Source organism: Ascaphus truei, chromosome 2 (genome assembly GCF_040206685.1).
Source record: "Ascaphus truei isolate aAscTru1 chromosome 2, aAscTru1.hap1, whole genome shotgun sequence".
In the NCBI taxonomy this organism is placed as follows: Eukaryota; Metazoa; Chordata; class Amphibia; order Anura; family Ascaphidae; genus Ascaphus; species Ascaphus truei.
Genome location: NC_134484.1, coordinates 446798075 through 446824815, shown reverse-complemented (window position 1 = coordinate 446824815; position 26741 = coordinate 446798075). Strand labels below are relative to the sequence as shown.

General features: G+C 41.3%; 1 protein-coding gene across 3 annotated transcripts in view; it reads left to right on the top strand.

The window, feature by feature from the left end:
• The window catches only part of NUB1 (negative regulator of ubiquitin like proteins 1), a 64590-nt gene that overhangs the window by 10819 nt on the left and 27030 nt on the right, over positions 1 to 26741 (top strand). For all 3 annotated transcript variants that reach the window (XM_075587906.1, XM_075587904.1, XM_075587905.1), the window contains exons 4-9: positions 139 to 197; positions 1849 to 1919; positions 11079 to 11273; positions 12790 to 12878; positions 18427 to 18533; positions 22247 to 22433. In XM_075587906.1, the coding sequence (XP_075444021.1) occupies positions 139 to 197; positions 1849 to 1919; positions 11079 to 11273; positions 12790 to 12878; positions 18427 to 18533; positions 22247 to 22433 (708 nt within the window). The remainder of the gene's footprint in view (positions 1 to 138; positions 198 to 1848; positions 1920 to 11078; positions 11274 to 12789; positions 12879 to 18426; positions 18534 to 22246; positions 22434 to 26741) is intronic.

The following is a 26741-nucleotide window of genomic DNA, read 5'->3' as shown; positions in this document are numbered from 1 at the left end:
AGGGTTAAAAAACACAATTGGGGAAATATATTGTGTAGTGCAGAGAGTTCATTTAGTGTTGATTATTCCTTTCTTTTGTTTAACATGAAGTGTGTGTGTGTAAATGTAATGTTGGGTTTCTTGTATCCTCTTTAATAGGGATCCAAGAACTTTATGGAGACGCCACTAAATGTCACTGGCAAGGAGTTGAAGTATCAGTAAGTGTGTGTGTGTGTGTATATAAATCTTTAACTCTTTAAAACCTTTTAAAAATACTCAGCACTTTATTTGTGTAAAAGGCTTTTAAAGTAAGAAGACTGTGTATACTATGCTGCAGTCAGAATGTCTCTTGTAATAATGGGTGCCCCACCGGATGAGTTGCAGAACACCATAGACACCTATAAGATATATTACGAGCGTTATATTTATTCATGCACTTTATATTATCAATTGGAAAAGGTGCTGCATTTATTGTCCCGTGATCAGACAACCAGCCTTCGAGCACATTTAGACCAGAACATTGGTTGTCTGTTGGCACATTTTCTTGTTGGCAAATTGGAATTAATGAACTTATTGGACAATAGTAAATGTGTGGGACTCTATTTAAGTGCTTTATGTCAGGGGTGGCCAAGTGAAGTCCTCAAGGGCCACCACCAATCACTGATTGAGCCACCTGTGCTGAAGCAGGGATATTCTTAAAACCTGACATGTCGGGGAGCCTTGAGGACTGGACTTGCCCACCCATGCTTTATATAATAATATAATTGTATGTTGCATGCGTGTTAATTTCTGGTGACACACAATACCATTTAAATCTGGGGCTTTCCCATTGTATGGTGCAATCTACCTGGATATCCCAGTGAGATATTAAAATTAAATCTTCCTGAGTAGTTCAATTGCAAAAAGAGATCCAGCTGTCAACTGGAATACCGATCAGAAACGTCTTTCCTCGTATCATCGCTTGTCCTGAATTGAGCATGGTTATCTCATGTCTGTAGGAAGTGTACCAAGCTGGCCCAAAAATCATTTGGAGACTGCTCGCATTCTTTTGCTTAGAGTTTAGCAATGGTGGCCTGGAGAGGAGGCATAGAGAAAGGGGTGATTGGAAAGAGACAGGCAAATCTCCACTGAAGCTCCCTTTAAGGGATATATAGAAATGTGACTGCATCCAAACTCTGTCACACTCCTAAACCCCTACTTTTTCAACCCCAGTAAAATTTTTCACAGTACAAGTCCTTAGTAATTAGATGTATCCCAGCTTATTTTTTTAAACGTTTTTGACCCTGTACTTTCCAACAACTCATTCCAGCAACATCAAAATTTAGTGTATAAACCAGCAACGAAGTGGCCTTTGGCCGTTTTTTCCCCACAAAATGGAGTCTCACCGGCTTGCAAAACGTTTGATATCGGCTAATATCTCTTGGACTTGGAGTAACTGGAGATACAGTATTAAGGATACAGTAATGTTTGGAGATCTCACTTTTTTCAAAAGTACTATTCATTCCCAAGAAACTGCGGTTGTTGGTCGCATTTTGAACTCCGTTTTGTAGGCAACACCTGCAGTGACTGCAGGACATCACTCAGCTCTTCTAAGAAATGTGCTGCCAGGGGATTAAACACTGTCTGCATCCTATTTTTATTTTATTTTTTTTCAAAAACATCATAAGGAATCACTTAATATATATTTTAATACAGTATAGCAAAATTGTTATTTTAATTGTTACTTCAGAGCGATGATCTCTGTGATAATTGCAGACCCTGTAATATTCTAATTATACTGCCCTCTGTATTAATAACGTGTAACTCTGAGAAGTTTGTTCACCTGGCCATGGACCATTTTGTGATCCCTTTTCTTTACTTCTCACACAGGATATCACAAACGTATGGACTTCAAGAAAACTACATTAAAATCTTTATAAACAAGAAAAAACTTGAAATTGGTATGTTTATCTACGTTCCTTCCTCTTTGTCTGTGGCTATTGGTTCATGGCTATAGTAATGAGACCATATCTTTAGAAGGACATAGTCAGCCCAAGAAGGGCTACTAAAATGGTGCATGATCAACAGCATAAGACATCAGGAAATACTTAATATCTAAAGCTTACATACTGTAGTAGAAGGGAGAGGGGGGATATGATGGAAACTTTCCAATACATAGAGCGTTTCAACAAAGTACAGGAGGGAAGCATATTCCAAAGACAGAGGAGTGCTAGAACAAGAGGCCGTTCTCTAAAGCTGGGGGGTGGCAGTCTCAGGGGAAATGTGAGGAAGTACTTCTTTACAGAAAGGGTAGTGAATATGTGGAATAGCCTTCCAGCAGAGGTAGTAGGAGGTTATACAGTAAGCCAGTGGCGCGCAAACTGGGGGGCGAGCACCCCATGGGGGGGGGGGCGGGAGAATTTGTAGGGGGGCGTGGGCGGTTACAGAGGCCCCGCGCTCTTCCCCATGGCATTTAAATGAAATTCCGTGGGAGGCGTGAGGCCTCTGTAAATCACTTACCTGCTGCCAGCCGGGTCTGTGGTGACGTGTCGCCATGGCAATGTGGCGTCATTCGGCGCCACGGGTCATGTGACGTCACACGTCGCCATGGCCATACGCGTCAAATGACGCAACGGGGTCATGTGACGTCACATGACCCGCGACGTCATTTGACGCAGTCATTGGGAGAGAGGGGGGGCGCAAACGCTGCGGCTCCTGAGCAGGGGCGCGCAGCTCAAGAAGTTTGCGCACCCCTGCAGTAAGGGAATTAAAAACTACTTGGGGTTAGACAAGACTATCCTAAATATGAAAGAATGCCAAGGATCGAATGGTTCTGAGGTTTTACAGCACACAGGAAATGGGAGGACTTGATGGACAAGTGGTTCTTATCGGCTGTCAAATTCTAGGTTTGTTGGTTACAAATGTGAGGTTTTGAAAGGTGTGTTTAGTAAACTGTATGAAAGATGCCCCCTATGTAGAATGCCTCTGGAACACAGAGAACTTTTACCCTCCATGCTTCTGGAACACAGTGTCCTTTATCCTGAATGCTTCTGGAACACAGTGTCCTTGACCTTCTGTGCCTCAGCCCCAGAGGAAGACATAAGCCTGTATTTGTTATGTGGGGAAATAAGAATCCAGGTCAGATGTTCCTTTTGCAGAAAAGCTAACTACTTCCACCTACTTCCCTGTTCCCCCATTACTCTTCCATGTTTCTCAGCTGTAACCCCCATCTTCTAAGTCTTCTTCTTCAGAACTCTACTGTTGTTCATCTGTGCCGCCCTAAGTACTGTATATTATGTTGGGTGAGCGAAAGGTCAGCGCTTTATCACATTTCTCTAGCTATTCTCCATACAGTATGTACCCACACAATCAACAAGTAATTATTTGAGTTAATTAAAAAAGGGTTACTTTGGTGGCTTTTTAATGTTGATCTGAGCAGCCAAAATAAAGCTTAGTTTATGGCACGCATTTCAGGACTTGTTAACATACAATGAGCCATGGAAGATATTGCTATACTGTACTTTACATTTTTAAATGGGAAAGCTGCTTTACTTCATTTGCCCACAAGATGGAACCCTAACATACACAAGCTGGACTCCAAACATTTGCTTTTAAAAAGTTATGGTGAGTAAAAAAAAAGTGACAAAAACCCTCCACTGTGCAGTGTACAGTGAGAGTGACATGGGGGGGGGGGTCTCAATTAAACAGCAATAAGATCTAAGCAGCCATTTTGTCTGTCATCCATTTTGGTGTTTGCCTGCTTGGAAGCATGAAATGGAAGCTCGGGTCTGAAAGAAAGTTTTCGCTCTCAGCAAATTTGTTGATATGCCATCGCCAGCTACAAGACAACCTTGAGATAGAGAGCGGCCGCTGTGTAGCGGGAATTAGAGATAGCAGTCACTTTTCACATTTAAAGTGGTAGGAAAAAGAGACACAAGGTTGGGTTTCACGGTCAATGTACCCCGTAAGGAATGCATAAACACAGGAGACCCTGAAGGCTGCGTATATGGGGGAAAGGTTACAAGCTTGCATAATGATTTTAGCTGACTCTGATATTCATTTTGTTTTCCTTATACATTTATGTTATTAAACTGATGTTCTCATATTCATTTTGTTTATCTTGTACGTATATGTTATGACGTACAAACCACCCCATAAAGGGGGCGTGAGCTTTACTATTGGGGTATAAATATATTGTGTAGGCCGTATACCTGTGAGAGAGCTTTGTTTATAAGCTGTCTCCTGTGTGCACCTGAATGCTTAATAAACTCATTTGGTAACTGAATCTTTGTTGTAATATTTTTACAGCTTTCACAACAGTAAATAAAAATACCCCTTGTGGTGCATTTGCATGTCTCAGACAGGTCTGCAAACCTGTCTTTCCCCATTGCCGCTTAGCACACAGTGCTTCCACTGCAGCCAGGGATTCTGGGTAATGACATGCAAATGAGCAGTGTTTTGCTCTTTACTTCTCATCCGTTTTGACATGGACCCCTATAAATTCATGCCTGCCGTATTACACATTTGCATATCTGTAGACAAGAGAAAATGTATGCAGCCCACTAAAAGAATCGAGAACATTTTAGGCTATAAAAATGCATTTACTTGGAGCTTATTGCAGGACAAAAACCAGAATTGATACCGTTTCAGGAGAGCAGCCCATTAGTGTGATCACCCCCAGTGATCTGGCGTAAGGGCCGCTCTCCTGAAACGTTACCAGTTCTGTTTTTTGTCCTGCAATAAGCTCCAAGTTAATGCATTTTTAGAACATAAATTGTGCTTGATTCTTTCAGAATGCTGCATACATTTTTTTTTTTCTTGCCTACATATATCCATGGGTAGTGTGGACAGGACTACCCTGAATGTTCCAGTACCTTTTTTGACGACTTATCTATCTTTTTATAAACATTGTGTGCAGGCTATACCCATTTCTTTTGCTAATTTGCATGTAATTTCCCAGAATCCCTGACTGCAGTGGAAGCACTGTTTGCTAGGCGATAATGGGGAAAGACAGTGTTACAGACCTGTCTGAGACATGCAAATGCACCACAAGTGGTATTTTTATTTACTGGACACTTTTTTAAATTACAATGTGTTTGTGTACACACACCCACCAACAAAAAAAAAACCTCCCAGTTGTAGCAATAAGCATGTGACAAATGGATTTCACAGGCCCTGATGAATAAGCACTTAGCTATTCATAATTGATAACTCATTTGAAAGTGTGTGTTATACAGTACTTTTCATGCTACAGAAATGTCTTCATGGGGTACATCAAGAATTAAGTGTGTATTTGATACCATTTGGTACCCGAGAGGCCTGTAATTGATTGTATTGTTTAATGCCTAATTGGGCATGGCAGGAACCTCTGATCCAAATTAAAAAGAGGGCAACAACTGGGCAGATTTATTAAGCTTTTTCCCGGTTTAACTTGCCCGATCCGGCGTTGAATTGGAATTAACACCGGATCTGTTAAGTTAACGCAGGAGGGCTCCTCAAGCCCCCACACACCCCTCCCCCCCAACAGGTCAGGTTTTCAGGATATCCCAGCTTCAGCACAGGTGGCTCAAAGACTGAGCCTCTGCTTGAGCCACCTGTGCTGAAGCAGGGACTGATGGCACCACCTGTGCTGAATCAGGGATAGCCTGAAAGCCTGATCTGTTTGCGGGGCTTGAGGATTGGAGTTACGCACCACTGAGTTAACCCATGACTGAGCATAATGAACTTGGAGGCATGTATTTTATTAGTTGAAAAAAGATGATCATTCACTTGTTTGAAAAAGTCCTCGGGTATACATGTATATGTATATAATGTATAGCTAATAAATGGTCTTGGGACCTTTTTCGAGCAAGTGTCCGATAATCTTTTATAAACTGAAAGTTTGCTATTGTGACGGTTTTAAGGGGATCCTGCCACCAATATCCTCGTCATCACCGAAAATCAAGTTTATAAAAAAAACTACCCATCAACACGTTGTGATGCACGTTGTGATGCACGTTGTGATGCACGTTGTGATGCACGTTGTGATGCACGTTGTGATGCACGTTGTGATGCACGTTGTGATGCACGTTGTGATGCACGTTGTGATGCACGTTGTGATGCACGTTGTGATGCACGTTGTGATGCACGTTGTGATGCACGTTGTGATGCACGTTGTGATGCACGTTGTGATGCACGTTGTGATGCATGTTACACCTATATGATTAGTAGAACTTGTAAACTTTAATCACCATGAAAGCTTTCATTAATCCAGCTGCAAAGAATAATAATGTAAAGAATATGCCGTATTGTATTTTACAAATCCAGCAAAATGTAAGTCCTGCATGTATTTGTCTTTCTGAGACATACTGTAACTTTAGATTGCAGGCAACGGAGATAATTGATTCAGTATAATATATCATATGTAATGGGTATCACATGATTTTTAGTTGTGCAGCATTGATTGCAAATTATGCAAGTCGTGTGGTAGTGTCTGCCCGCCACGTCCCACAGGAAAATGGTGAGTACATGTGAGAAGGGTAGAGGTGTGCGGATGTCTTCAAATGCGCTTGTTTTTTCCCCTCAAAGTACGTTTTGTATTTTCGCTTACATTTTCTGCAAAAGTTTACATTGCTCTGAAAATTCCCCAAAAGAGGCATAGAAGCAACATAGTCACCGGATTACCATGACATTTCACCAGAACTTTGTCACTTGCTGACAGAATTCCCAGAAATGGGCATAAATAAAGGGCTAGGTGACCATAAACTGTTGACTTTCAATCTTGACAAAACAAATTTGCACAGCTACAGTAGCTGTTTTTGCAACACGATTTTTTTTTTTTTTTAGATGAAACTTGCAACCTGATTCGCGATCCTCGGTGATGAATTTGCACATCTCTAGAGAAGGAGCAGGGGGAAAGGCAGCCGCTCCTCATGTGCTTGTAACCGCACTGGAGGATAAGAGAGATACAGTACAGATGTAGGAGCCAGTATTGTATCTCCTGCAGCATTAAACCAGCAGGAGTAATGACCTCTACTGCATCTGTATGGCAGGGTTGACCAATTACATCTCTGTAAAATCCAGTTTAGATTAATCAGTTACATGTTGGCACTTGGAAAGGTGCAAACTTTCATTTAAGCTAAATTTGAGCATAGGTTGAACTTGATGAACATGTCTTTTTCACATGTCTAAGGCTGCGTTCACACTGGGGACTTCGCGACGCAGCGTCCGTGCGCCTCTGTCTGCTGAGCGATGTGTGATCGTCCCCAGCAGACGGAATGATGCAACACAAGGTGTACGGGTGTCTCTGTATAGAAGGAGAATGGGGGAAGTTAGAGGCAGTGGGGAAGAGGAACTGAGATGAGCAGCATGAATAAGGAAATGGAGAGATGGATGGGTGTTCTCAGCGGGAGAGGGAAGCAAAACTGATGATAGAGCAAGTAGGGCTAAGGGCTGAAATTGACGTCACGCTGCTGCAGCCAGAGATCACAGATTGAAAAGACTCACGTGACTGCAGCAGTGTCGACGCCGCACTTTGTAGCCAATGGCAGTTTCAATACTGAACACTACCATTGGCCGCCAGGAATCTGTGACGAGCGCGTGCGCACGTCGTGTAACGCGCTGTGTGAGCGGGGCCTAAGGAGAGAGACAGGAAGAGAGGTTATTTAAACCCCTCCTGCCCCAACGTAGTCAATTCCAAAATCACACAGAGCTGACACATGCTTCAGGGTGTTTCACAGAAGCTTGATGGCTGTGATTGCTCGTTAAGTCACTGAAGTGAATCTCTCTGAGTGCAGTACCGTGATACAATGTCAATCCATGCGGGTGATTTCAAATAAATAAATACATGTTTAACATAGGATTGAAGCAGGGGTCTCAGGAGCTGGACCCCATTAATTTCCGCTCCGGGGACCCCCCTGCTTCCGGCGATATTCCGTATGGGGGTGCCGGAAGACGCTCGGCTAGCAGAGTTTGGGCAGTGGCTGCTTTTTAAAGCTCCCGCGCCCTGCGGGGCCAATAGGAAGCCGTGACTTCATCAGGGTCAGCTTCCTACTGTGAAATGTAGAAAAGATTGGTAGACAGCAAAAATCCAAAGAAAGTAAGCACCAATCAACTCGCCAGATAGAAAAAATAAAATAAAAAAGATTTATTAATTACATATCTAAAAAACAAAGAACATGAAATGCACGACAAAAAAACTTCTCCTACACGTTTCGGGCTCTGCAGCCCTTTCTCAAGGAGTGTAATGGGGGTATGGTTGTGTAGAATATAAATAGCCCCTCCTCTGAACTCCGATACAGCTGTAATTGATGTAGATATTTAAAAATACATTGGCATTGAATACAAGGTCTATGTTTATATACTCTAACTGTTAAGCAATTTTCAAAATCAATTACATCTAATGAATGCCAATGTATTTTTAATTATCTACATCAATTACAGCTGTTTCAGAGTTCAGAGGAGGGGCTATTTATATTCTCTACTACCATACCCGCATTACACTCCTTGAGAAAGGGCTGCAGAGTCCGAAACGCGTAGGAGAAGTTTTTTTGTCTTGTATTTCATGTTCTTTGTTTTTTAGATATGTAATTAATCTTTTTTTTAATTTTATTTTTTCTATCTGGTGAGTTGATTGGTGCTTACTTTCTTTGGATTTTGACTGTCTACCAATCTTTTCTACATTTCATGGTTTGTCGATTGGAAGTGACGCACATCCGCAGCGCAGCTATTGTGGACACACGTGATGCATCACGGGAGAACGTCGACGGAAGCCGGGTAACCCCACGTGTAACAGGAGATCAACAGGAGCCTCTTCCCGGACGGTCTGTAGCCCTATCTTCAATTTGGCGCCAGCACTCGGGAGCTCCAGGATTTACATAGAGGAATCCAGGTATTGATTTTAGTACCGCCGGATCAAGGGGATGCAGAAGTGAGGGCTGGGAACCACGCAACGGAAAAGCAAAGTAGAGGTTTTGTTTATTACAGCTTCTCTTATCCCACCTAGTTCCCCAACATATGTCCATCTTTCCCCTCCGGTTTCCTCTTATATTCGTCATTTCGTGACATACTTCACCACTTGCCTGTTTGATGCTGCAGATGTTAATCCACACATTACTCCGATTTATATTTTTCTGGACATTATTCTGGGTATATTCAGACTTGTTCTGATTTACTTTTTATTGAAGCTGTTTTTTGGAGCTGTTAGTAGTTCTCACCTCTACTCGGCTTCCTACTGGCCCGCTGCAGCAGCTTTAAACTTTGCAAAGATTACTTCACCCCCTTTAGAGGTACGTATCTCGGGAAGCAGGGAGTCCCAGAGCTGAAATGAATGGGGCTCAGCTCCGGAGACCCCCTCCTTCAATCCTGTGTAAAAAAAAAAAAAAAGTGCCTGAATTGCTCCTTTAATGCCATCTACTGAACATTCACTTGTACTGTACCCCCTGATTTTATCCCAAAACCTACAGCATGTTACCTTGAACAGTGGCCATTAGGGAGGAATAAAAAGACATCTTCAAGTTTGGGGAATCCAACAATTTTCTTTACAATACAACAGAGGAGCTGAACTCTCGTAGTTTACCTGTATACTTAAGAGATTACAGTCTTCTCACACGAGAGATCATAAAGACACTTCAACACATTTGGCTACTTTGGAGACCATTACATTAAAAAAAATTACTTACAAATGATTACGGTTGTCTAATTTGTCAGTCACCTATTTCCAACCTATTAATCTTATCACCTTTATTAGTTCACTTTGGTCTCTGGAGGGACTGCCCCTTTAGTCGTGTAATGGAATCTAAATACTGGATTCTGTTCTCAGGTTATCCGAAACATAAAGACTCCACAGTGTTCAAAAGTGGCCATCTTCACATCAGCCAGTTGCTTTGCATTGTTCTTCATGCCTTGGGCTTTTCAACCACACCAATATGTTCCAGATGAGCTCCATTTGATTATCTCACACACATACACACATACGCACATTACTCATTAGGCCTGTCAAACAACGGACAGCCGGCTTCTTGCTGGAAACTCTGGAGCTGATATCTGAGCCACAAAGTTTCTCTTCTGGAGAATGTAATGTTTTGCAGATGTGGAGCGGCCTCCTCTTTGTGGCCACTCTGTGGGATGTCTTGTAACATTTTTCCAATGGCAGTGCAACCGTTTGTTTTGTTTTTATTTTATGTTTTTATTTAATAGGATGATTGTGGGCGAAATGATAGCAACTCGCCTCAGGCAGAAATTACCATAGGAAATATAAACCGGGTAGGGTGGATTGAAAAAAAGGGTGAGGGTGTGGGGGTCTTTGTTTGCTATCATTCTTAGGTTTTCTCTACACAAGAGATGTGGGCCCATATTTACTAAGCAGTGCTATTACATAAGACACCTTTATCAAGCCAGATTTCTTACAGCTTGAATGGGTTATTACGTAATGGACTATAAAGTGTCTTATGGCATAGCACCACTTAGTAAATATGGTCTTTTATCCTTTTTGTGCACATCAAGAAAAATATTGATACAGGTAACAAGCAAGGTCCATGGTCAAAATTATACAAAAACACAATGGGAAATATGTATCAAAATCTCCGAAATGGGACATTAAAATGCTAGGTTAATGGCAATAGTCAATTTCATGTTCCATTCTTAGTGATTTATGATTTGCGGCAACTTTATCTATTTGCATGAGTGAGCAACTTGGTAAAAGGGCGTAGGAGCATATAGGTCCTATAGTATAGGAGATTGGCTGCTTCAAAAAAACAAAAACAACACACCTTGGTTCTCTAAAATGTATTTGGTCTTGGATAATAAAAGTATCAGCTGTAAAAAATATACGTGTGTGTTCTCAAATGAAAACCGCAGTTAATGTGTTGTCAAGGTCTGTAAGCCTCACTGCCCTCTGCCACCATCCTCCTCATCCGTTGTTGCCCACCCCAAATTTTGCCGCACTAGGCGTCTGCCTAGTTGGACAAAGTCTTACATCGGCCCTGCTGCAGTGCATTGTGCGAGTAATTCTAAGCAAAAGAAAAGTAATGTTCCTATATTGTAATTTTCAGTTAAGCTTGGTCATGCATTTAAAAAGGAAAACGGGGGGGGGGGGAGGGGGAAAGTCCGTCCTAAACAGCATGTCTGTCTTCTACCATTAGGCAAAACTCTTGAAGATCAAGGCATCAGCCATAATGTCAAAGTGCTAGTGCTCGAGATGAACTACACAGAGGAGGAAGCAAGAAAAAGAACCCATGAGGAGGAGAGAGAAAAAGAGGAGACGGTGAAGAGAGATGAGAGCGTTAAAAAGAAGATGATGCGGACTAAGAAGGGGCTGGAAATTCTTGCACAGAGAGGTATGCGATGTTAAAAATGTCATGTCATGTGCAATTTGTACATTAATAACTGTATTTCATGTACCTGTAGTTCTTTTCATAACATCCTTTCCCTTGCATTGTAGTTGAGCTACTCTGTCACAATGCATTAATATAACACACGTGTCTTATAAACCAATTTTCTGCTTCACAAGTTTGCTAAACAGTCGATTACATACTTACACCCATCAATAGCGCAAATGGGCTTCCTAGCATGTTAAGGAAAAGAATTGGAATCACATGCGTGAAAAGGCTTCTTATAAAAACATTTATTTTTAAGTTAATAGTTGAATTAAGGATTGACCAAGATTTGCATTGTAGCCACAGCAAGTAAGATTCACAAAATCATATTTATTAGACACATTGTGTGTCCAAAGAGCTTTATAGTTCATCCAGAGAGGCATTAATGGCCAATTCTGTTTTAGGATCAGCAGATAAAAAAATACCATATGTGAGCACATTCATGTCTCAGACCAGTCCACAGACCTGGCTTTCCCCATTTTCTCTTAGCATACAATGCTTCCACTGCCGCCAGGGATTCTGGGTAGTGCCATTCAAATGAACAATTTTTGCTTCTTATCCATTTTTAACATGGACCCCTAAGCCGCGTTAGACAGCAAGTGGTAGGATCAAGAATTGTGTATGAGGCTCCCCACAGCACTGAAAAGTTTAAAGATCCATGTACATCAGAACTGTGTTTGTTTGTTTTTTGGGTTTTTTTCACAACAATCTTGCATTCTTTTTTAACCCATGTAGGGTAGGGCAATAGTGATATTAAGTGAATTATCAGGATCAATGCCCAATAGAAAACAAAAAAATGTAAAGTCATCAGAAACTGTTCCAAGTCGTTTATTGTGAAATATAATTCTTATAAAAATGCATGTCATTCATAACGAATGTAAAAAAAGTGAATGTTTTAGTATATTTTTATTTTACAATAAATACAACTAAAACCCCTCTGAAGCCCCCTTTTTAATCTCCATTCCTCCCTTTCCTGCACTCATTTAAGAGACATGGGAGAGGTGGCGGGGTTCAATGGCGAGGGCAGGAGGGGATTAAAGGGCATTGGCAGGAAGGGGTTAAAAGGCATGTGGGCAAAGGGGGTTTAAGAAGCATGGGGGGAGGAACAGCGGAGATTAGCAGGCGGATGGTTCCTTGAAGCTGCTGTACGTGAAAGCCACGGAGCTTCTTGACCTGCCCCCACTCCTCTCTCTGATTGTCTGCCGGCTTCCATACTGCAGCGGCTGGAAGGGAGGGGTGAGGAAGCCTTTCACACAGCATCTTCAGACATGCGACCACAGCAGTCAGCAGATAGGAATACCACGGTAATAAACAATGGTAATTGTCGAGTTACCATCCATTTTTATTACCACGGTATTACTATTCTACTGGTATATTGCCCAACTCTAAATCCATGTGGTTGTAGAGGGGTTAAACGAACCCCACTGTTCTACAGATACTGTTTCTTCATAAATGCCCTGCTCTGGTTTTATGACAGGGGAATCATACGATCCAGATACCGCGCCTTACTTGGAGATCGCAAATCAAACGGGACAATCGCTGAAAATTCCCCATGTGGAAAAAAAGGTGAGTGCATGATAGTGTGATGAGACTATGTTGATATATTGATGATATTTTGTCACTTTTGTATATTTTCAAACTGCTAGTTTCACAATCATGGGGCTTTTTTCCATTCCTAAAACACAAATCTCCTAAAACAAAACCGGGATGGATGAAAATGACCTCTAGGAATTAGGTGGAGCCGAGCTGTTTTGTTAGAGCTTATATTGAGCGTAAGCAATATTAGCAACCATTACAAAATGAATTAAGGAAAATATATTCAACTTGCTGGTGTAATTTAGTAATCGCAGAAAGTTAAGTGGTTGCCTTCCATGGAAAGCTGTATTTTCAAGCTCTTAAATAAAAACAAACATTTCATTCAACAGTGCTCTGATTTCCCCATTAAAGGTGCAGCCCCCCATGGCCCAAAATGAACCGATGCCACTGGCATTTGTAAGACTTGAATTTAGGTAATTGGCTAATGCATGGGGCGCTCCACTCCAGTCCTCAAGAACCCCCAGCAGGTCAGGTTTAAGGATATCCCAGCTTCAACACAGGTGGCTCAATCAGTGTCTCAGTTGAAGATTGAGCCACCTGTGCTGGAACTGGGAGATCCTTAAAACCTGACCTGTGTGGGGGGTCTGGAGGACTGTGGTTGAGTGCTACTGGACTAGCGAACATGGTATGCTGAGATATTGGAGAAGTTTGATTTCCCGTAGCTACTCCTCGTTGTGCAATACAAGTGTGTGCTAAAGTGGAGTTTTCCAAAGCAAAGAACTGTTGTTTTCCACCTCCTGTAAATGAATAGGCCCTCCAATAGTGCCAAGGTGGGCTAGAGGTTATGTAAACACTCGATTGACAAGTGAAAAGAAATCCCGCGCACCAAATGTAGAAATTGAAACAAATGTTTGTTGTTTAAAGCTGCAGTTCAGTTTTTTTTTTTTTTTTTTTTAACTTCAATAGTTTTATGTGTGCAATCTCTAATTACGTAAAGAACTGTATAGCTGCAGGTCAATTCGTTCTCCATGTATTGATAGGTCGAAATTTGGTGACATAATTAGTGAAGGGATCTGTTTATATTCTGCTTGTCAGTCAGTGGAAGCTCATGAATATTCATGAGCAGTCCTGCACTGACAAGTGCTAGAGGGAGGGCAGGGCTGGCAAAGGGGTGTGCCAGGGCTTGTGACAGGACATGAAGGGGCAGTGCCTTAGCAAATGGCTGTTAAAATAGAATTCAAGAAAATTGGTCTTTCAAAGTTGTTTTTTTAAAAACAAAATACTTTTAGTATTTTCTTTCTTACTACAGAACTGATTTATTAAAAAAACCACACATGCAGGATATTGACTGAACTGCAGCTTTAAGGGTGTGTAAAAACACTAACCCCAAAACCACATGGTGACATACATCAACTGGTAATAAATACCAATATAAATTCAAAAGTGAAACAGTTGTTACAAATGTAACGTGATGAAATTGGACACAGTTTTAGGTAAAGTATTAGGAACGTGTGCTGCTCCTAGTCCATATGGAGATGGATTGTCATCTCAGGTACTAGTGAAAATGAAGACAAAAAAGGTCGCACACAACTCTCATAGTGTAGTATTAAAAATAATTTCAATCGTGAATACAGCAGGTAAGTATCACACGTACATCAAAAAAATCCTTTAGCCACATGACATGCTTTTTTGATGTACGTGCGATACTTACCTGCTGTATTCACGATTGAAATTATTTTTTAATACTACACTGAGTTGTGTGCGGCCTTTTTTGTCTTCATTTTCACTTAATTGACAAGCTCTCTCAAATGTAAGGCACAGATTACAAAATAAACATTATTTTCCAAAGAAACCCACATAAACAAATGTTTACTTGGAATATGATTGCATTACATTAAGTTTTTCAATATGTTGTGGGTTTTTTTTGCTAACTAACTGAGATTGCATCTTGATGCATTGAAAATTGTGTCCTGAATGTTCTTGAAAGTTTCCATTTTGATACAAAATGTAATCATTAAAATGACGGTTTAGGACATTTGTTAGCTTTATTTTTTGTGTTCAATAGTTTCTCCATCAAGAATAGAATATTCTAGAAACAATTTTTCAGTGCCTGCATTTAGCCGTTAATCGGAGTTGATATTACAGATGATGAAAGGAAGAATCTGGTTTGGTTTTCAATGTGTGTTCCTGTGGTCTTGTCTGGCTTCGGTACACATGGTTAAGATGATCAGACACACTCTAGATCTGTCCTCTGAATCTGCCACTTGCATCACACTGCACTGATCTCAATCACATTCCAATTGCTTCTACAAAAGAAAACGCTGTCATTCCTTCTCTGTCCGAAAAACACATGCAAGCGGAGATTTCTGAACGTGAAAATAATAAGAGCTTACGTAGAGTTGATAGGCAGAAAGTTTAGTGAAAAGCTTGCATCACCGAAAATGTGTTAACGTTTCATTTAAGGTGGTATACTACCTTTTGTATTTATTTTTTTATAAAACCTCCATGGCAAACTAACGGTCATCGCTTGTGATTGACTGACTGGATGAACTTGCACCAAAGTTGTAAATTTGCACACAAACTGACATCCAGTACATGGAAGAAAAGCAAATGTGTGGTGCTCAGAAAAAAAAGCCTATGATATGGTACCAAAGGAGACCACAATAATGATTAAAATATACTTGATTGAAGAATCCTGTAATATGTACTTCCCAGTGGAAGAATAAGGGATATGACCCAAGATATTCAGAACAATCACAGCTCCATAATGATCCGACTAGTGGACTAGGGTCCCCACAAACACTGTAGTAAGGGACCTCACAATAAAGTGACCCAGCATAATGTATCGGAATGGAGAATGTCCAAGTGAAAGAAATAACTCACTCTGAGTAGAATATGTTACATAGTTACATAGTAGATGAGGTTGAAAAAAGACGTACGTCCATCAAGTTCAACCTATGCTAAATTTAGACAACAGATACTTTATTCTATATCTATACTTACTTATTGATCCAGAGGAAGGCAAACAAAAACCCCATTAAGGGGAAAAATTAATTCCTTCCTGACTCCAAGAATTGGCAATCGGATTAATCCCTGGATCAACATCCTTCCCATGTATACTTATTTGGTATATCCCTGTATACTTTTCCCATCTAAAAAGATGTCCAACCTTTTTTTTGAACAAATCTATTGTATCTGCCATCACAGTCTCCATGGGTAATGAATTCCACATTTTAACTGCCCTTACTGTAAAGAACCCTTTCCTTTGTTGCTGGTGAAATTACCTTTCCTCCAACCTTAAGGGATGAAATGTCATCCAGATTGTTCAATCTTCATCCACAGTAGGGAGTGTGCTTCTGTTTTTTCAATGTGCTGACAAGAGAAACAGTAGGAAAAAGCAGGCACCAATAACACAGGAACAAAATGTGGAAGGAAATCCAAGGGAGCGTGTGCCCATTAAAAAGTATATATTTAATGGATTCTCTCGCCGATGTCGCTTCGGAAAGTTTCAGGAAGTGGACGGCTGATGAATTATGGCGCGCTTCTGGGGACTACAAAAACGGCTAGGTGAGTACCTTTAAGTCACCTTGAAAAAGAGCTTGCGCTCGAAACGCATTGGTGGGGGGCTCTGTACCCCGTAATGCTGCTGTTATTTTTGTGAGAATCCATTAAATATTTACTTTTTAATGGGCACACGCTCCCTTGGATTTCCTTCCACTTTTTGTTCCTGTGTTATTAGTGCCTGCTTTTTCCTACTGTTTCGCCTTTCAGTACATGACTGCCGGTAAGTGCAGGAAAAAAAATGTGTAGAAACACACATACAACACATACATACATAAACACATCCCACACACATACATCTCACACACATACATCACACACATACATCACACACACACATACATCACACACACACATACATCACACACACACACACGCATACATCACACGCATACATCACACACGCATACATCACACACACGCATACATCACACACACACACGCATACATCACACACACACACACACACGCATACATCACACACACATACATCACACACACATACATCACACACACATACATCACACACACACACACACACACACACATACACACTCACACACTCACACACTCACACACTCACACACTCACACACATCACACACTCACACACATCACACATACATACATCACACACATACATACATCACACACACACATACATACATCACACACATACATACATACATACATCACACACATACATACATACATACATCACACACATACATACATACATACATCACACACATACATACATACATCATCACACACACTATACACACACACACTATACACACACACTACATATATATATTTCAAAAACGAATAGCCGATACTGTTCTGTGGCTAACAAAATGCTTTTATTTGTGCGAGATTTCGAGATACACTGATCTCCTCTTCCGGCGATGTTGCAATAAATAAAGCAAGAAAGGGTTTTACTTAAACAGTGCATCCTGGAATGTATATGTGACTGAAGCCTCTCCCTCCCCCTGTGCAGTGCATAGATACATTCCAGGATGCACTGTTTTTTAAGTAAAAACCTCTCTGGCTTTATTCATTGTAGATCACCGAAAGAAGAGATCAGTGTATCTCTAAAGCTCGCACAAATAAAAGCATTTAGTTAGCCACAGAACAGCATTGGCTATTCATTTTTTATTATTAAGCTCGGCTAACATGGTACAGATACATATAGATATACAGTAGATATATAGACACATACAAATACATACTATCCCACTAATCATTGTTTTTGTTCATGTACTGTATGTGAAGTAGTATTTCTAATAATAATTTTACTTGATATAGTGCTTTTCTCCCAATGGGATTCAAAGTGCTTCACAATTAAAATACAATTCCCGACACAGTCCCTGTCCAGATGAGCCTACAAATCTAAGTGTTTTTGGTGCCTGAGGCACAGGGAGATAAAGTGGCAAGCTCACAAGGAGCTGACATCGGGAGTTGAAACAGGTTCCCCTGCTTCAAACTCAATATCATTGTTTATAGTCAGTGTCTTTAATCACTGAGCCACGTCGCTCTTCTAAGAGCTGTTCTAAACTGGCTGTCCACATATATTCAGAACTGGTTCCATTTCAGTCTTCAGCTAGACACTAATGAAAGTAAACTTAATTTCCAACATTGGGTTATGCATTGCAGTGTGGTTCTGTGGAACACACTGTGCTTTTATGAAGCGTTAATGTACTATTTAATGCCATTTTGTATCGTGATTTCATTGTTCAGCGTTCTGAATTGCACATTGGAGGGAGTGTGAGTAGTTAATTACTCACAAGTAACAAAGCCACAAATGTGTCATCAGGTTGGCAGGTTATTCTACTACCGCTACTTGCGTGATGGAGAGAAATCCCCCTCCAGAGATGTAATATCTGTTTAGATCTCAGTGCTTCTCGTCCTGTTATTTTTTTTTTCCCTCTGCATCTTGCACAATTTTCTTACCACATAACCCCTTGTGTAAGCATGAATATTTCTGATTGTTCCATTGCCTTTGATTTTGTCCCTAGTCTCTGATGCTTGCCATGGGCTATCATGAAAGGGGAAGAGCATTCCTGAAGAGAACAGAATATGCTCTAGCATTGCCCTTTCTGTTGGATGCTGACAAACACTTCTGGTAAGAGCTGATTCAGTCTTATCTGTTGGTAAGTGAGGCCTGTTAACCCCTTTTTTAGTGTTGTAGGGTCTGGAAAACATTGTAAAAAGGAAACGTATGACGTGTCTCCCCTGGGCTGAGGGAGATGGCTCCATGTGATCTCTTGCGTGTCTTCTGATCAGGGTTATTCTATTCACCGTGCCCAGCGGCTTATTCTATCGGTTGACATTTGCATCCGATGTGAGAAACTGCTGTTTGTATTTATTTATTTATTTGTTTATTTAATCAAAATGTATACTGTAGTTGCTTCAAGTTTCTTATAGAGGGGTTTGTCCAGTTTGTGCTTACAGATTTAGTTTAAACACACAAACATTACGTAAAATTATGACAAAAGATGTCAACGTTGATGCATCCTGATAGTAGTAGTAGTAGTAGTAGTAGTAGTAGTAGTAATAGTAATAATGTGTACCCACTCTTCAAGCAGTTCAAGCACATTCAAAACAGTGTATGAATAAGTTGTCACTAATAATAGCCCGTTCTTGTATAGCTCTGCTAGTTTTACGTAGCGCTTTACAGAGACATTTTGCAGGCACAGGTCACTGCCCCGTGGAGCTTACAATCTGTTTTTTGGTGCTTGAGGCACAGGGAGATAAAGTGACTTGCTCAAGGGCACAAGGAGCCGACAATGGGAATTGAACCAGGTTCCCCTGCTTCAAGCTCAGTGCCAGTCAGTGTCTTTACTCACTGAGCCGCTCCTTCTCCCTAAGAAACATATTTGCAGAATGATCCCTGCGGCCTTATTATTCCCCTGGACACTTATTGTCCATAAGATTTTCTTTTCAACCTACAGTAACTTAAAATACCTCTGGGATCAAATCATTTTATTAAATACTAGGATTGCATGGAGTAGTGCTACAGGCTTGTGCCGTGGCATAGCCAGGGAATAGTCTAATCCGTTAGAGCCTTTTAAGAAAAAGTATTTGGCCGCCCCCTGCTACAGCCACTGTTCTGCGGGCGTTCACATGGTCACCGTCGTGAAATACATTTTCAGTAAAGTGTCGTCCTCTTATCTTTGGTTCACAGCCTCTATTAGTCAGCGTGACTGCGACTCCAGATACTGTACCACATGCACCAACAACGCAAGCACCTTTCAGGTGGTGGTAGATACAGACCTACCCAGCATTTGGGCTCCAGCATATACTCCACTAGCTTAACTATGTGCCCAGCTACTGTGCAAGGTCCTGGCTATGCTCCTGGGCCCATCTAATTCAGAGAGGTCAGACATACCATGTTGATCAACTCAAAAAGAAGCCATAATTGAAATCACTCATTGCTAGTGGCACACACATGATTCAATGTTTCGATGCTACATGCGCCTTCATCGGGGAACAAATAATGTGTAAAAAACTAAGAATAGACCTTGATAACAACTCCCCACCCTCCTTTGTGGGAGACTTAGAAAAGGTCATTAAAAGAAAAAGTTGTCATCATATATCATACTCAAATTATACCAGAGGTGCCCTACAGAAAGCAAGACTAGTTAAGGTCATCTTTAAACCCTTTAGGTTTCAGCCTTATGTGTGAACACTCAATCTGCCTGCCGTTGCAGAAGTAATTAGTCAGTGTCACCCCTCCCAACCTAATGTGGAGATGTGTTCTCCTTCCATTATGCATATGAAGAAAGTTTTTTGTTTCTAAAACCCTTGCAATGTTTAAGAAGTGTAGTGGTTTCTTCACCATTTTTAATGTTCGTGTACAGTACTATGAATTTAATTTTGAGCTGTCTTGTAGTTGGCTGTCATGGTAGTTTTACCAACATGGGTCAATCCACAAGGACATTTTTAGGTTTTTCGCAAATATCGAATTGCTGCAGCCATCTACGGGATGGTAACATATATCAGCAGTTATCACTGAGCTGCAAACTGAACATCCCCTACAAGTAAAACAAGATACAAAAAACCCCAAAGGTCTCAGGAAATTAACAGGGGGGGGGGGGGGGGGAAAGGGTGTGTGAGAAACTGAGCTGTAAATCCCTGATATGATGGACAATATAGAACTCGAGGTTGGTGACACAAGGTACAATGTCACACCATAGGAGGCCACAAAATAACCTAATCCCAAAATAGGGTAACCGCCAAAGATCACATTCTCCCTTGCACCAGGCTGTTCATTTTTTCATGTACGTGTGTCTGGGGTAGCGACGTGTCCTCTGTGTATATGATGGACAATGGCAGGAGCACATGGTTTCAGGGAAATATTACAAGAACAATAAAACTGTATTTACAGTAAAGAGAAAACAAAATGCTAAAAAATGTAGCATGCTGGGGTACAATCCAGCAACTGTACCTAAAAAAAACAACCAAAGGTAACCCAGCATAGAAGAGAGCATTCAAAGGAATATACAGTATAGTGATAACGAAAGTTAGGCAGACAAGATCACCCTGGCGATAGTGATACATTTTATATTGAATCCCTTAAAGCAGCAAAACATTGAATATCCTACGTGGGCTTTTTTTTTTTTTTTTTTAAATCTGTTCACTAATATTAGATAATACTTTCTGCATTTAAAAAAAATAATAAACTGAAAGCCATTTTTGAATGAGTTTTAATTATACTGAGCATCCTTTGGTTGCTATGGCAGGCCTGGCACACCTCCCCAACAGTGCAAGATCTTTGGCAACAAATGATCACACACAGGAAAGTGTTGCAGTGTTCCCAGCAGGAGACTGGCTGAGCTGTAACAATAGATAATGTTACCATCATAATACAAGGTTACATTGTAGCTGCTGAGTAACACTGACTGAAAGATTGAAACTGAAAGGCGACCATTATGTGAACCCGGGAAGCAGGATTTTTGCTGCTCGTTCGTCAGCTTAGGTAATACGTTTTCATTAAAGGTATTCAAAAGCAGTATATATTAAAACAAAAACTGTTTTTTTTTTTGTTTTGTTTTTTGTACCGCAAGGAATGCAGCATTAAAATGCTATTTCATCTACAGTATGCTGGATTTTTTTTCTTTTGACCCATTCATTCCATTCTAAATGCCACTCAAACCCTTTAAAACATTTCTTAGGCGCCAAAATTGATAAATTGATGTTTCACTGTCACAGTTAACATCATAAATCCAACATGGCTCCCTCCTCATTATTGTAAAGACTATTCAAGCCCAGCATTACAGAAGTGATCAATGATTGTCTACTGTAATTCTTCCCTTTTTTGCTTTATATTTGAAGGTGACGCGGTGCTCATTTGCGTGTCATTTCCCAGAATCCCTGGCTGCAGTAGAAGCACTGTGTGCTAAGATGTAATGGTGCAAAGCAGGGTTGGAGACCTGTCAGAGACATGTGAATGTGCTCCCAAGTGGATTTTTATTTACTGTTTTATATTGTAACGCTCAAGACACATTTTGTTTGATATATTTTTTTTTTCTTTAGTGTGTCTTTTCATATATGGTACAAATTTAAAAAAAAAAAAAAAAGATGTTGCAACCTTCCCCAAACCAAAAAAAAAGTGGCCACCTTTGGGTACAGTACCTTGTTTTCCCTCTATTTCTCAAACATTTTCTTGGGGTGGATTGCAACATTACAACTGTTTGCTGTAGAGTTATTGTAACATTAATCTGGTCATTGTGTAGCACTCTTCACATTACATTTTATTTCTTAAATCTGCTCCTAAGAGACTTGCATGGAATAGCTTACGGGTGGTGTAATAATAGCTGTTCTGCTTATTTCCAGTGAGTGTGGCACAGAGCTGCTGAACTCGGTTGATAACTACGCCGTTCTGCAGCTAGATGTGGTGTGGTGCTACTTTCGCCTGGAGCAGTTAGATTGCTTGGATGACGCAGAGTCCAAGTTAAACATGGCCCAGAAGTGCTTCAATAAATGCTACGGAGAAAATCACGAGCGACTGGTCCATATAAAAGTATGTTTAAATGTCTCTCTTGTTACCGGCAGCTGTCATTTCACCAGCACCTTCTGCATTTCCGCAGCTGTCTCGCGATGGGTAGAATAACTGGCGAAAAGGAAATATTAATATTTATAAATATATTTATTAAACAATAATAGTTCTTGGACGCTAAATGGACCATTCCCAAGATGAGATGTCCATTTAGGGACAGAAATGTTGGTGCATGTTTAATACTAAATATATTCTTTAATTGAACCAAGACCGCTGGAGTGCGGTTCTTTTCCTCCAGTTACAATTCTCTTGAGGAAAGCGTGCACCTTTGGCAGTGTCCAGGAACGTGAATTATGAGGACCCCTTCAAATATCCGCTATGGGTAGCACAGCTAGAGAAGCTGCCTTCTTCTCATCTAAAAGAGCTGGCAACATATTGAAGTTTGAGTGAAAGGTTTCTACTTGGTCTTGATGATAATAATTTATATTACTACTTTACAAAGGAGACCACACGTGTAGGTAGTGCCACCACACAAAGAATGGCTGGTTGGGACTGACTAGCACAGATGTAGCCAACATATATTGCAACCTGCGGCGCTGCGCAGCAGGAGAAGCCATTGTTTTGAATCAGCCACACGCTCCCTGTCCTCTTCCCCTATTAAATACTGAACCTCTTAAAGCCTGAGTTAAAAAGAGCTTCTCCCACCAAACCCTTTTATTGGCCCTATGAGAATCTGAGTGTTTTATTATCCCGACAGTGCTTTGATCCCTTAGAGTTTGAATATAGATAAGCAGACTGCTATGTTTCAGATGGGTTGCGTGCCTGTCTGGTGCTCCTTTTACTATTGTGTAATGCTAATACCTTTCCATAATGCATTACTATATCAATAGTGGGCTCGTGGGACTCTTAGGCTGCGGCCAGGCAGGGAGCTGGCGCTCGTGCGCTGCGCCCTGCTCGGCCGGGCGATTCGTGGCCGGCTAGGTGCGCTCGTCTGGGGGCGCGGCCACGACGTCACGGAGCTGGTTCGCCCTCATTGGGCGAACCGCTCACGTGACGCGCTTGAGAGCGGCAAAATCAAATTTGCTTGCTCTAAAAGCATCTAAGCGCCGACAGGTGCGCCCGCCCGCTCACGCTGGCCACACACATTGCCTCAGTGTGTTTGAGCGGCCAGCGTGAGCCCGCCAGCTCAGCGCCGCCGGGGCCTTAGGCCCTTATTCTTGACTTTAGTGAGGCTTTTCATGCAATAGCACGTTATCTGCGTTATGACACCTTACAGAATAAGGGCCTTAATGTGGACCTGCTTGTTGTCATTCAGCACGTTATATTCTTCGCATTGAATCTTGTATGACATATTTTTCGCCATTTCTAAAACATGCCAATAGTATGTCTTTTTTGTTGGAGTTTTATCTTTATAATGCATGTGTAATGTCACAATGGATGAATAGACGCAATATTAAAAAGTGAATAGATTAACAAGTGCATGTACTGTAGAGACACACACGCTTGCTCACCAATGCGCATATATATATATATATATATATATATATATATATTTGTCAAGTCCGTGTAAGGCACAATGTGCCCCTCACCATCTGGGCCGGCCGGTCTGAGAATACCTGAATAGAGATACTTAATAAACCTAATAAATCCTGGTCGTACAATATAGGTTGTCACAAAGATATATATTTATACACACACACACACACACACACACACACGATACCAGTTGCAACACGACATCAAGGGACAGCATGCAGGTAAGTAAATCATAAATTTTCTATATTTGATAGAAGACACAAAAACCGACGTTTCGATCCCCCAGTGGCACCTCCTTGAGAAAGGTCCCACTGGGGGACCGAAACGTCGGTTTTTGTGTCTTCTATCAAATATAGAAAATGTATGATTTACTTACCTGCATGCTGTCCCTTGATGTCGTGTTGCAACTCGTATCGTATGGTGTGTGTATATATATATGTGTATACAATATATATATATATATCTTTGTGACAACCTATATTGTATGACCAGGATTTATTAGGTTTATTAAGTATCTCTATTCAGGTATTCTCAGACCAGCCGGCCCAGTTGGTGAGGGGCACATTGTGCCTTACACGGACTTGACAAATTAGACTTTGTTCCTACAGGGACTCCGTCATAATTTGAGCCCTGTAATCAGGGGGTTACGATATTTTGTGTTTGCCATCCTCAGTGTTTGATATTGTGCAGGGAGATAGTTTTAATTGTGTGTTTTTAATGATGTTATAAATAAATGTATTATTCTTTTTGTACATGTTTGAGTGCTCATTACGGGATTTCTGTCTGTGTTTATCTATCTGTCTAATCTGTCTATCTCAAAAGGAAGATGCGGTCGCTCCATAGTGCAATAAATGTAATACAATTAAAACAGAAAAGGTGACAATTGCTCCCTCACGAGATGTCAGATGATGTTGTGCAGTCTCCGCAATCAAGTTGCTGTTAGGGAGATCCAAATGGGGGTTGTGGAAATCTCCAGTCCCGAGCATAAGATGAATTCAGGAATGTCCACTTGAGCGACTAGTGCAGCAGTTAAATCCACAGCCGATTACGGAGGTATCAGGGGATACGATGACACGGACCCCGCTCACACCCTCCTAGCACACGCTTCCTCTGCTTGTCTGGAATGTGTTTAGACCAGTGCACTCTGAGTTTGCACAGTCTACGATGTGCACTGTAGTCATAAAGTGTAACCAAAAGACAACATCCTCGGCATTGTAGCGTGATGACGTAGTCAAGAGCCCTACGCGTTTCGTAACACCAAGAACGTGACTAGCTATTGCACAGTGTGTACAACTGCGTTTAATGGGTCACTAATGTGCCACTCTGTGTGTAAGACTAAAGGTACCCTTGTCAATAAGCAAATATACTGCCACTGTTCGTGCGCAAAGAAAATCAAATCAACACACACAGAACAGCAGAGTCAGGCTGGATAAAACCGGACTGTCTCTAAGCCACCTCAATGTCAGAGTCCATATAGAAATACAGGTTATATGCTGCACACCAAAAATAAAATTGTTAACAATACCTACAGTTACCAGTGCTCCTGGCTCAGGGAATACCTGTCTAAATAATTCAGAATTAGTATATAGAGGGTGATCCAGGGCACTGCGGGTTTTCCAAAGTTACATTTCTTGTCAGTGCAACACTTTGCTCTGACAATAAATTTAACTTTTGAAAATCCAGAGTCCATATAGAGCCACTATCAGTGTGTAGGACTGTAGTAGCCATATACATAGGTATGTTTGCAGTCACTTATATCACATATATAACATTTGGCTAGTGAATCCATATGGAGTCAATGTGCTGGACAAAGAAGTAGGAGAGGTGAAAAGAACCAGGATTGTAAGAGCCAATGGGTGACAAAACACCCATTGTCTCCATACGCTAGTCGTGCGTCAAGGGGATAGATGTATAAATCTAGACTCAATCGATGATTGGAATCCAAGTACAGTAAGGCTGCAGTAGCAAGTCTGGTGGCCGGCTTGGGACTGCCATGGACTATCCAGGCCCTTCTGTTCAGGGCATAAGGTCACGGGAACTTCGTACGTTGTAGACACAGGCGTACAGTCTTACTGCAATACTTTACTGAATGTCTGTAAATAAAGACACATTTACTTGGCGTTAAGAAAACATGAGTGCTAGGCTCCTGTTCAATCCCCTGGGGTAGAGTGTATTTAGTTCGTAAATCCAAAAGCGCTCTCACTGTAAAAGCATCTGATCCATATTGCTCCCACATGCAGGTCTAATAACCTGGTTAAAGGACATACAGCACATGGATGCGACAGTAATTGGTGCCCCCAAGTGAGAAAATGTTTAGCAACTGACTGGTCCGTCTTGCCTGCCCACAGAGGCATTCTAATGCTAGACCCATGAACCGCTATTCTTTCATTGAATTGTCTCTCGGTGTCACCTATATAGTATAGTCCACAGGGGCAAACAATTAAGGAAACAACCTACATGGATGTACAGGTGAGTTGATTGCGTATGTTATATTGTTGCGTATGTTATATTGTTTACCCGTATGCGGGTGTTTTAGAGTATGTGCCAGATGTCGTACTGCTGCATGTGACACAGCCCAGGCATCTTAGGGCTGGAGCACACACCGCGCTACATGACGTGCGCGCACGTTCATCACCGACCCCTGGCGGCCAATGGTAGTGTTCATTGTTGAAACTACCATTGGCTGCAAACCACGGCGTCGCCGCTGCTGCAGTCGCTGGTGTCTTTCCAAACTGTGATTCCAGGCTGCAGGAGCGTGACGTCAGTTTCAGCAGCCAATCAATGTCCAGATATTTA